The sequence below is a fragment of the Ruditapes philippinarum genome, unplaced genomic scaffold (assembly GCF_026571515.1).
Source record: "Ruditapes philippinarum isolate M1 unplaced genomic scaffold, ASM2657151v2 ctg3980_1_1_1_1, whole genome shotgun sequence".
NCBI classification, from domain to species: Eukaryota; Metazoa; Mollusca; class Bivalvia; order Venerida; family Veneridae; genus Ruditapes; species Ruditapes philippinarum.
The window spans coordinates 34,519-47,798 of NW_026866446.1; the positions used below are offsets into that span (position 1 = coordinate 34,519).

Below are 13,280 nucleotides of genomic sequence, written 5' to 3' on the forward strand. Positions count from 1 at the left end.
TATGACCACTGAGTTTATGCTAGGCAGCAGGCAGCATTGTAATTTAAAGAAAAGCAACTCTGACCACAGAAAATACATTCTCATCAGGAAGTATTGTCCGTTATCTAAGAGAATCGAGTCTTGCCACAGTAAATGCTTCTTGCCACAGTAAATGCATTCTCAACTGGAAGAATTCACAGACACTTGAAGTGTGGAGCTTAAAACACCTTTAATATCTAAATAAAATGTATATTTGTCAATCCTAGCACATGCACTGATCATTTATATCACAAAAAAATATAAGCTGTTTTATAAAAAAGTTTATATTTCAACGTCTATAATAATACTCGTATAGTGTATTATTATAGACTTTTTTCAAAACGGCTTATATTATGTTTTTTGTGATACATGTATATATGATCAGTACATGTGCTGGGATTGACAAATATGCATTTTATTTGGATTTTAAAGGTGTTTTAAGCTCCACACCTCAAGTGTCTGTGGAAGAATGGTCAGTTCTAGGAAATCGATTTTGTCCACAGTAAAGACAGCATTGTCATTTATAGGGAATCCTTTCTGTTATTGAAGGCAACTCAGGCCACTGTTAATTCATTCACATCATGCAGCGTTGTAACTTATAGGAAGACAACTCTTAACATCTTTAGACAGCATTGTTAAACGTTACAGGGAGTCAACTCTAGCAACTGTAAAATTCAGCATCATTGTCGTTAGGCAGCATGGGAGTCAATTCTGAACACTTAAATTATTCTCTTCGGACAACTTTGTTATAGGGATTCGAAGCCTGGCTTCAAAGTTGGCCACCAAAGCCCGTCTTTTTGAAGGATGTACAGTGTTAGAGCAGTACCTCCAGCGCTTTTTGGGTCGATTCTTGCATTTTTATTAATTATTCATACATTGTATATAAATCGGTGTGTAGAGTTGAATTAGACGTTTTAAAAACAAATATGGAATGGAAAGAAAATTGTCATTCTTTTGTAAAATTTGACGTTTAAATGTGCATTTTTTGCTTTAAAGCGGCTTATTAAAAATCCTGAAATATGTTTTCTTTCTTAAACGTCCTTTAAAATGTAGTAATGAAATTCAACGTACGCAGATTTCATAGAGCGACAATTATGTTTTATATTTATACGAAGCAAAATAGCTGTCTCGGAGTTGGAACAATCGACATTGAACATAATAGTAATAGCTCATCATTTCACGTACATTTATAACCAAATCCGTTGTGCTTTCGGTTTGTACTTTGGTACTTATACATGCATGTATAAATGGTTTTGTAAATGGTATACTGTTTACTTATATAGCTATAAAGTTACTTCATTTAGATGGACCTTTACAATATACGTGTAATTGAATAAACTTAGTCAGCACACCAAGTACATGGATCTCCTTGAAAGAGAATTCTCTTCAAATCTTCAATATTATTATATCAGGAAACAACAAATAGAGGACATTCAAGTTTTCTTCTATAAATACAGGATTTAATTTCATCGAGTGGTATGAAAATAAATATTTCATGAGTGGCGGTAGCCATGAGTGAAATATGATAATTTTCATACTATGAGGTAAAATCAGTCCTGTATTTATAAAAAATATTGAATTTTCTGTTTATTTCATACTTTTCTTACCATTCAAAAGACCACCCCTTTAACATTGTGTATTTGTATTGGCCGAATTTAGAAAAAAAATGTTTTGTTGTTGGGAGTTATGATAATCAAGTAGACCTCACAAAAAGTGGTATAACACAAACCCTTACACCGAGACTGGCTAGACATGTTACTGAGTTTACGCAATGTGCATATACATATGTATTTCTTTATTATTATTATTATTATTATTATTATTATTATTATTATTATTATTATTATTATTATTATTATAAACTGGTTGATCAGCAGATTTTACTACAAAGTAATCTGACAAGATACCAGTGAAAATACGGAAAATATGTTTTACAGCTGTGGAAAATAAAGTTTTAAAATGTGTTAAAGCTTATCAAGTCAATGTACAAGATGTTACATCGAGTGTTAGATATAATGGCAAATTTTCGGAATTTTTCGAGCTATTCGCGAATGACATTATCTATAATATTAATACAAATTTAGATAGTTTATTTATCGTGAGCGAGCTCAAACTAGTTTTAATCCTTTTTGTCGACGATCAAATTCTTTTGCGAAGTCGCCGATATCACTACAGTCTGCTTAATGATTTTGAAAACCATTGTTCAAGATGGAATATGAAAACCAGTACATTAAAAACTAATTGGCAATGGTAATCAGTACATTAAAAACTAAGGCAATGGTCTTTGAGAAATATATACACAGTATGATATTTTCATCTATAATACAAAAGTTATGTTGTTTAAGCGTTTAACTCTTTAAAAAAAAACGGAAACTGGTTCAGAAGTCTAAACTCGCGTCGTATGCATCATTATATTACATACGCAATTTTTAATGATATTGAATTACGTGTTTCTCAAAAGTTTAAGCTGTTTGACTGGCTTGTTGGTTTGTGGGCAACCATGAAGCTACAGATGTTGAAGCAATTCTTACAAAAAATTTCTGCGTAGGGTTTTAGTGGTGAAAAAATCAACAAATTTATTAGCACTATATGGGGAATTGGGACGATATCCTTTATATATATATACCGTAAAATAACAATGATTAAATATGGGGTTAAAATAATGAAACAAGAGGATTCGAACTTAACTATTATTAAAAGCATATGCTGACTCCAATATAACGAATAGAGGAAATAACTGGGCATTTCAGATAAAATAGTACCTGTCAAAACTGGGATTTCTATATGTTTGGCAAAACCAAAATGAAAATGACATTCCTTTTTGCTTTCAAACAAAGAATATTAGATAACTTTTTTACAAAAAAAATGGTATGCAAACATAATATAAATAATTCCAGTTGGCTATATTTAAACATTGATCGTGAAAAATATCTTTCGGTGATTTTTTTACTATAAATTAACTATGCATTAATCCTCTCATAATTTATATATTGAAACTGGTAGATATTATAATATCCCACGGGGGCGGGGGAAAAACTTTGTAAATCATGTAATCTGTCAATGAACGAAAATGATTACCATGATTACCTTTTTTAATGGTCTGTCCACATTTCAGAGATTTAAGAAAGAAATATTTTTAAACGCTAGCCGACTTTGAATAAATTTAGAACACTCTACAGAAGATATATTGAACTTTGCTCAATTTGATTACTTTGCATATAAAAGAAGAATTGTATAATTTGCCATTAGAATCAGATAAATATTGTTAATATTTCATTAGAGCGATGTACATGTATATGTAAAGGTACATTTGTATATGCCATCACCATTCCTTCTTATACTTCCATTTGTTTTTGTATGTTTTTGTTCACTTTGTAAATTGGATTTGTATAGGCTATGAACATAGTATTAACATGTTAAATGCTGAATAAAATTTTCGTATTCGTATTTTTTTCTTTCTATCGGATTGGTTCAGTGAAAGTACGAAGGGGTTCGAAAAATTGACACTGTTTACCATATTTATGTATTTATTTTTCACAAGTATGACATCTTGATATCTGAAAATTACAAAAATTAACAATTAAACAAAACAAAACTTGTGAAAAACAAAACACAATGTAACAAAATAAGAAATGTTTTTGTCGAACAGATTAGTGAGTTATACTTCTTAAACAATTGACATAGCTATAGATAAAAGTAACAACTTAAAGAAATTGAACGGTGTAATTAAATAGAGAGCGGTAGTGTTTTCGCAAATTATATATACATGTACATATGATATACACGGTTCCTATCGGGATTTCGTAGTTTTAAACTTGGTTTAAAGGTGCGTTCCATATTTCCAATAATCTGGTAGTGACATAAATAGATTCGCGATCAAGGGTGAATGAATTGGATCAATATACCATAATAGGAATTCTATACAAACCGTTTCGTGTTTCTACCTGCAATATTATATTATGGTATTATAACAAAACAATGTACAGAGATTATTTAAAAAGGAATGGATTAGTTATATCAGACATCAATTATAAAGAATCTAACGAGTCAGTAACATTAATGGAAAAAATAAGTGAGGAAAATGGAAATAGCGGCGAAAGTTTAAACTCGGATACCGAAAATACAAATGATTCTCTTAGCAACGAGGTAAATAAAGCTATATCACCATTAAAGAAGAGAAAGTTAATTCTACATTTTGACATTAGAAATACAGTGCTAGTGGCGGACTCTGTAACTAATGTCTCTGTTGAACAGGCATTGAACAGTTTTCTTACGGGTGTTGTATGGGGAAACGAAGGCCATGATGGAAATTGGATATGGCACTCGGATCAGCTGTCTTTAACACCACCGGCAGAAAATGTGGTAACATACTATAAATATCTAGAAAAGAAATATGTGAAGAACACAACAGACAGGACTCAGCTGAGGCTAGCAACGGGCGATTTCTCACAAAGCGAAATCGGTAAAAGGTTTCAACCCCATTTTCAAAATCATCTAGAACTTTTGAAATGGCGACATGATTTCGAGGTAGATACCCACAATTGTCTGACAATGTCCGGACACGATGGACAACAGTACAATTACATAGTCCCGGCTCTGTATAAATGCATCCATCATTTAGTTGAATCAAAAAGAGATTTTGCAATTGTTTTTAGAACATTTGGACTGGACGCCCCAAACGTGATCAAAAGTTTGGAGCACGGTTTGCAAGGAAACCACCCAGGTTACCATGAACCTGTCAATTTGAAGGTAAATGAAACTGTTGGAACGGTTAAGAGGAGTAAAAGCGAGCCAACTGTCTTTACCGTGCCAGAACCAGACGGGACAACACGCAGTTATGAAGGGGACAGATGTATTTACGACATGTTATCAAGCAGTGTCGGTATTACCGGTTTTAGAGACGATGTCCATTATTGGCTTGAAAATTCCTATCATCACGAAACCGCTAAACCTCATATTATAGACCCTTTCGACCAAAATGTTCACCATATATTTTTTGATGATAATTTTAGGGCATATGAAGACGATAGTATTGTAGATGTGAGATTATTTGAATCACGTGGTGCCAAAGAAGCGCGATGTTTAACTAAAGCGGAAGTTGCTCAGTTCGACAACGTCTGCCTTGTACAGGCGGATCTTATTAAATGCATTGAGGATGAAAATTACTATCGCGATAGAATTCAAGAGTGTGAAAGTAACTACTCATTATTTCTAAAAAGATGGAGCCGACTTTCTCGAAGTATGTCTTTAGACGGGTAATTTTTAAAAACCATATAAATGTGTTCACACACTATGGAAAATAAACAGTCTCTATGTCATCTTTGTTCACATTATGGGAGATAATCAATTAGTTTTACATATCAATCTTTGTTCACAAACTTTGAAAGATAATCAGAGTTATATGTCAATCTTTGGATTATAATCAGTGTTTCATGTCAATCTTTGGAAGATAATCAGCGTTTTATGTCAATCTTTGGAAGATAATCAGCGTTTTATGTCAATCTTTGGAAGATAATCAGCGTTTTATGTCAATCTTTGGATTATAATCAGTGTTTCATGTCAATCTTTGGAAACTAATCAGTTATATGTCAATCTTTGGAAGATAATCAGGGTTATATGTCAATTTTTGAAAGATAATCAGCGTTTTATGTCAATCCTTGGAAGATTATCAGTTATATTTTTTATGTCAATCTTTGTTAGGTTAGCCAAAATTATATATTATGATGCAATATTACCAAAACGCAATAACTGAAGCATTAATATTTCCAATATTTCAGGTCAAACATCTATTCTAATAAAATTTCTATTCATGATGTTGTTTACTCTTTCTTAATTTCACCGTAATCTAATATTCATTCCATGACGTAACGCGCATTATTAAGTAAGTGGATATTTGCTTTAATTTAATCCCAACCCTTTAACTAATCTAAAATATTCAATAAATATCAGGAACGCGTATATGGAAATTTATACCCCGATAAATATGAAACTACATAAACATGTTCTTTTCATATAACTAATAAATTAAACAAAACATTAGACGATGATCAATACTATTGCATTAAATGATAACATTTTATTAAATGATACCGCATTACATACTATAGCATCGCATTAAATAATAACATTGCATTAAATAATAGCAGCATTGAATAATGACATTGCATACATTTCGTATTAAACAAAAACGTTGCATTAAGTAATAACTGTGAATTAAACATATAGCAGTAAATAACAGCATTGCGTTGAATAATAACATCGCATTAAATAATAATGTCGCATTTATTAAGACCTGTCCGGAGCCGATCATTGCAAGCCGAGTCCTCTATATTAAGTCCATTTACTATCTTTTGTATTTGCCTTGCTTTGACCGAAACAAAAACGTAAGCTACTAAATTATTCATTATTTCTTTGATTCATATATTAGATGGCTGGTTTCCTTGTCAAAATATGGTTTGACATAATGCACATAAAGTGGTGGTATGCAGGGTTAATTACCATGGTAGTGTTTTTCCTAGCGAAAGGTAGCCCTACTAAATATACCTGTATGTGGTGGAAGGTGATGGTAGTTTTCCAGTAAGCCACATTGAATCTATCAGACCTCAGTTCAGACACTGCATTTTTCCTGGACATGCTGTCATGCAGTTTACCAGTACTAATTACCTTCACTTTTGCAAGGAACTGATACACTTCTGAACATTTCATCAGAGGTACAGTGAGAATGACCATAAAGAGGATTTCATTTTCATGATCAATCACAACGAAAGTGACCTTCACCGTCAGGGAATCGAACCCGGGTCGCCCGATTCACAGTCCAAACGCTCTATTTATTGAGCTAACCGGATGGCTCTAAAAATATTTTTATCAATTGAAACCGTTACTATGACGTTAATTTATTTACAAACATGTATAAAATGTACTAATATAAAATTTCACAAACTTTTAAACCGTATTAATCAATTCTTTGATTTTTCCACATTTATTCGCATTGATTATGATAATAGCTCATGCTAGTTATGTTAGTGAAGTATGACAATATTGCTAATGTCAATAAATTAATGTATATGGCCATGTTCGTATTTCAAAAATCAGACATGTATAAGTCGAATCAAATGGTATTTACATTACATAGTATCAGAAAAGGTGATATGTAATGATAGCAAAGTTTGGTTTATATATGGGCTGCTTTTTAAATGAAAATATTTGTTAATTTAGGGACTTAATGTGTGCCTATCTTTTATAATCTGTTTACTTGCCTCGTACACAGTTAAAGGCCCATCATACGCCAGAAAATATTTTATTTTATTTCACAAAAGCTTTGTTTTTCGGGGTGGGGGGATGGGGGGTGGTCATTTCTAGTTTCCAAAAAGTTACTCATTGGCCAATAAACTGAATCATCTTTTTATTTTGTTTCGTTTTGGCAATTAGTACAGTTAAAGTGATTTAGTATTTTGTATGAAAGTCAAAATACTACTTTGTTTACATTTTGCTACTTTTATGAAAAATAAGTTCACATTTAGCGCAAATTTCCTCGAGTAACAAGCATCTAATATGTCCTTAATATTTTTAACGATAAAAATTACGTTTGTCCTTTTTTTATAGAAGTAAAAAAATTGTTCGTCTAAATTGATATTTTTCACCTAAAGCTATTTTTTTTTTGCAGTAATATGTATCGATGATACGATGAAAGACCAAAGTTGAAACTTTGATACCTTCAACGCGCTCGATTTCTTAAATGGACTTGTCTTTCAATCTTGACATGCCCAGTCATCAGTTTTAGGGGAGAATTTCAATCTGTGCCGCATTAATAAATAGGCAACATCAGACGACAGAAATGTACCAGTCTGACAGAATCTGCTGCTGCCGCCAGCAAGCTAAAATAAACAGGTAAATTGAATGTTCAACTCACAAAAAGGACTTGACTGCAAAATTAGGGCAACGAATTTGTCCTGCTTTGAATTTAGAAGGGCCTATTTGAAGGAAAAGACCAGACTGCACGGATGAGCATGCATGCCTGGCCCCATACTGATGGCAAAGACTAATAACTTTTGGTTTAAGCAGTCTGATGGCCCAAGCTTATCATTTTCTTTTTTACTCTCGTTTGTTCTTGGTGTACTGTGCACTTTTGCATACGATTTTATCACATGGAAATTTGCTATACATTCGTTTCTAATTACACGCAATGTAATTAACAGTGTTGACAACGATTGGACAGACGGACAGACACACGAACCGGACAGAATCATCAACTCAGTGTACAACATCCATTATTCTTGCATAAAAATGTACACACATGTATACATTTACAGACAAGAAAACATGTATGCATTAACAGATAGATTTTCGTTGTGCACGTGGATTTATGCAATCGCAGTTTTGCGGCCCTTTCCGTCAGTCTTCGGATAAGTTTAATACTGATTGATATCAAAACAAAACTATGAAAATACCTCTTACTATAGCAGGTGGAAACCATGGCAAAATACGAAATACAGATAACGAAACCTACTCTTACCGAATTAGACGTACGAACTTTTATGAAAGAATAGTGTTAATGCACCTTTTTTCAAGCATAAGCCCACGAATGTTATCAAAACATAACTTTCAAAATACATCGTACTATCACATGGAAACCATAACAAAATACGAAATATTGATAACGAAACGTAATATTACCAAATTAGAGGCATACTTTTAAGTACATAGATTAGATGGTTTATTCAGTTTTTTTACCGTACATAAACATCATGCAGAGGCCGTGGATTTAAAATTCCCTCGTCCTAGCTGTGGACTTTAAATGCGTCCTATGTTAATGTACGAAAAAAGGTACTATTTACTTAAAAGAATAAGCAAAAACACCTATAAATGATAATAAAATGGTGAAAATGATAACAAGGGATGTTTAAAGGTTATAGTTTCCCCCACCTTAAGAATCTCTACTTGACTCACGAAGTAACAGTTCAAATAACAGGACATAAGTCAGACCTTTGTCGTTATCGTTATAAATATCGGAAAATAATTTGTACCTCTTCGTACACCATACTTCAGAATGTACTTCTACGAGGACATTCGATTAATAGACCATTTAAAGCCACAAAATAATCAGTTTATGAATTTCGAAATACATGCTAGTCATCGATATTATTAACTGAACACCGTACATACTGTTAAATCATTAAAGTAATAGCGACGTGTTTCGGACATGAATTCAATATTTAAATTTTATTTACATGACATTTGTGTTTGAAATTACTTCATTTTGTCCAATAGGAGAGCAGTACTTATTTTAAATGAATCATAAAATATTTTATTTGCTAAATCGGCTTCAAAACCTTATACAGTCAAAATAATTTAGTTTTCTCTAACATATTTCGTGGCGACGAAATAGAAAAAGTAGACCTTTTTAAATACTTTATTATTTTTTTTTCTTTATTTATTTTTTACGGATTTAAATTTGTATTTTTCTTTAGATACTATTTATTATCTCGTTGCCACGAATTATAACTTTTTGTTGCTGTTTTTTTTTATCTCGTGGCCAATAAGTCCGACATGTCCACTCACATTTCCGTCAATATTTTTATACCAACGTTACAACGTTCAACGTAACCGGTGGCAACAAATACACACAAACAAAAGTATATACTGCTGATTTTCTTAAGGATAAAATATATCTAGGTTTTTAAATTTCCAAACCATTTCATTATGTAAATTGCGTATGCGATTTTGAATCGAGATCAATTTGAAGATTGATTTACTGTTCTGAAAACGTCCGTTGGCATCATGGAATTACAAGATATTTATAAACACAAAACACATTCTGTTGATGCTTTAAATAGCGACTATGGTTATAATTTATCATTCTAGAAAGTTTCTTTTTGTTTTGTGTGTTGTTGCTGTTGTTTTGTTGTGTATTTTTTCTTGTTTTTTTTGTTTGTTTTTTTGTTTGTTTTTTTTTTTGGGGGGGGGGTGGAGGGGGTTATGGGGGTACTTTTTTAATATTGACTTTCAGACGATATATCATCGCACCAAGTTTTTCCTTCAAAAGACAGAATCTACTAAGATAGTATCTGCAAAAACCGTAGTTAAGATGACACGATTTTTCAAATGTCAAATTCTGGTGATATTTCTAACGAGTTATTCTTATAATGGTTGTTTCTGCTGTAAATTTTCTGCAGGTATAGGTGTGACTTGTGAAACAACATCAGTTATGAAACATATCTACAAACGATGTTTCTCATCTGAAACTGATGTTTTTCAATTAATCCACAATTACGTATACTATCAGAGTGAGTAGGACAATCGTGTATCACAAGTTTTGTGATACACGATGATGTTACAGATGCGGTTTCGCAATGGATAAAACCGTCACGCGTTATACACTTTACATGCTCGAAATATGTTAATAATTCTGTAATTGTCACGTGACACCATCGAAAAACACGTGACTGTCGAAAAGACAAAGTATTCAGAAGGTCTTCCAGTTGACTATGTGGTTAAAATATCATGTAACATGTTTCAATGCATGTTATTATCAATTTATCAATAATTTATTCAGAGCGGTGGCCTAGTGGTTAAGGTGTCTGCCTCTCAATCCGTGGATCATGGGTTCGATCCCTAATCCCGGGTCACGACCATGTTTCTTCAAATGTCAACAGTACTGATTAGTTCCAGGAAGCGGACTCGAAAGTGATTAATATAAGTTGCAAGAACTTGTTTCGCAATCGAGCTTAAATAAATATGTTCAAACCATATTGTTTATGACATTAAAGTGCTATAACGTATATACATGTACATGTATATTGACATATAAATAGGTGTTCGTTCGTTACCTTGATATTTTTATACGCCGAGCACACTTAGTAGTATACAAGAATATATTAAAATGAATAAAAGTACAACTACCAGGGAGCTATATTACTGTTATAAGTTTCTGTCAATACATCGCATTTTCAGGCCTATTCGTTTACAATAAAAATATGTTTCTATAATTCAATATTGATTAGCTTATTCATAAACAGCTTGACGTACATGTATATAACTATAATACTAGTGCTGTCATTAAACACGTAGAAATTGAGACCTATCCTTTACTCTTTTCCTTTCCTTTTTATGTACTGAATGATACGTGCATTTAATACTTTGTATAGATATAAACTGTGTGCTCTCCTACCCTCTTTATGTTTGCGTAAAAAAATATGTTAACGAATAAAAGCCAATTAAAGAAGTTTGACGGAGAACATTATTACTCAGGTGAACGAGTTCTCATCAGCGACATAAAAAGCATGATTTAACTCATCAAACATAATTATCATACATAGTAGTCTACCAAAATACACTATAGTGCAGGGGCGTCCGTGGCCGAGTGATTAAGGTCGTTGACTTCAAACCATTTGCCCCTCACCGCTGTGGGTTCGAATCCCGACAGGGACTTTGAATTCTTTCATGTGAGGAAGCTAGTTTACGGAACGTCGGTGGTTCTACTCATGTGCCCGTTCGTGCCTGAAATAATGCACGGAATGGCACATGAGGTCTTCCTCCACCAGTAAAGCTGGAACTTCGCCATATGACCTATACTGTGTCGGCGTGACGTAAAACCCAAACAAACAATCTAGGGCAACGCTAAATTTATCATTAAGAGGAGTACAAGTAGTGGAGCTGGAAGGAGATCTATCTTTAAACAAATTGATAACAGCTTAGTAAAGTTCTCAGAAACAAAATCGTGGGCATAAATGTTGCTGATGTTGAATCATCATTTATTTCTAATATCCTTCAGGGTCAAATTGCACTTAAAACTATCTAAAATTAAAAACAACAATCCTTTAGTCTCAAAACTATTTCACAATAAACAAGCAAATTCGTTGAATTTATATCCCCCGCCGAGTACTGGTTATTATTAACACAACAACTGAAGACATAAGGCTTTATTTATATATTAATCATGGCATAAACTGTAATATTCTTTGAACTTGAAGCCTTGTACCTTCAAACAAGAAGAATTTTTAAGTTTTCACTATATACATATAAGGAAAATCTATGACCCCCTGGAGTGGGCCAATTTTGACCCCAGGGCTAAAATTTGAACAATTTTGGTAGAGGACCTATAGGTTATATCATATACCAAATATCAAAGCTCTAGGCCTTGTACTTTCAGACAAGATTTTTTAATTTTGCATTTTTGAAACTCCTTTTATGGCCCGGTGACCTACTTATGCAACAGACCGGAACCATTTGATCAACTTTGGCAGGGGACCACCCTAGGATCATTCCTGTAAAGTTTGGTTGCTGTGCAGTCATTTGTTTCTGAGGAGATGTTGTTTAAAGAAATTGATGACGACGCACGACGACGGACGGTGGGGGATCACAATAGCTCACCTAGATGTAAAAACATCTTAATCTCCAGACTTTATTGCCATTTTCAAGGCATCAAGAAGGGATCTCACAATTTTCAAATATTTTTAAATGTTATTGTAACAAATCATTTTAATTCTTCTTTAATAAAAACTAGAAATCTGTCCATAGGCCACGGGTGCCCCCACCGCGCCACTGTTCTGTCAATCTTATGACTCTAGGTCAAATATTTTTTGAAAACTAAAAATCTTTTTACTAAGTAAAGGGCAAGAACTTTACAAATACTGAATAAATCCCCAAGCAAACCCCAAGTTGAAAATTGCAAATTTATACTACTGTAATTCAAGGGCAATAACTCTAACAAAACTGAAAAAAATCCACATTCAAAGTCCCAGGTTCATAGCATCACAGTGAGGTGAATCATTATTCCTGTAATTTAGTGATGTTGATCATTATTCCTGTAAAGTCAAGCACTCAAGGATCAAATAACAACATAATGAAACAGTTTTTACTAAGTCAAGGGAAATAACTCTACAAATACTGGATAAATCCACAAGCGAAACCCCAGGAACAAACTAAATATGCTGAGCAACTTTCCAATAAGGTTTAATGACCCTATGTCAAATCCTTTTTGAGTTACATGCAACACAAGTTGAAAATTGCAAACATTTTCTAAGTCAAGGGCAATAACTCTAAAAATACTAAATAAATCCAGACGAAAATACCCAGGTGCACAACTACACATGCTGATCAACATTCCTGTAAAGTATCATGACTCTAGGTCAAATACTTTTCGAGTTACATGCGACACAGGTTGAAAATTACAAAATTTTACTAAGTCAAGGGCAATAACTCTAAAAATACTAAAAATATCCAGACGAAAATACCCAGGTGCACAACTACACATACTGATCAAC

General features: G+C 33.0%; 1 protein-coding gene across 1 annotated transcript; it reads left to right on the top strand.

Annotated features, from left to right (window-relative positions):
* Positions 1-3,883: 3,883 nt before the first annotated feature.
* LOC132732500 (uncharacterized) lies at positions 3,884-5,828 on the top strand. Its single transcript, XM_060718934.1, has one exon. It carries the CDS (start codon positions 3,997-3,999, stop codon positions 5,275-5,277), a length of 1,281 nt encoding a protein of 426 aa, XP_060574917.1. The 5' UTR covers positions 3,884-3,996; the 3' UTR covers positions 5,278-5,828.
* The last annotated feature ends 7,452 nt before the right edge of the window (positions 5,829-13,280 follow it).

What these genes read in the sequence shown, in the direction of transcription:
- LOC132732500 (XM_060718934.1), top strand. Translation starts at nt 3,997, where the DNA reads ATGTACAGAGATTATTTAAAAAGGAATGGATTAGTTATATCAGACATC.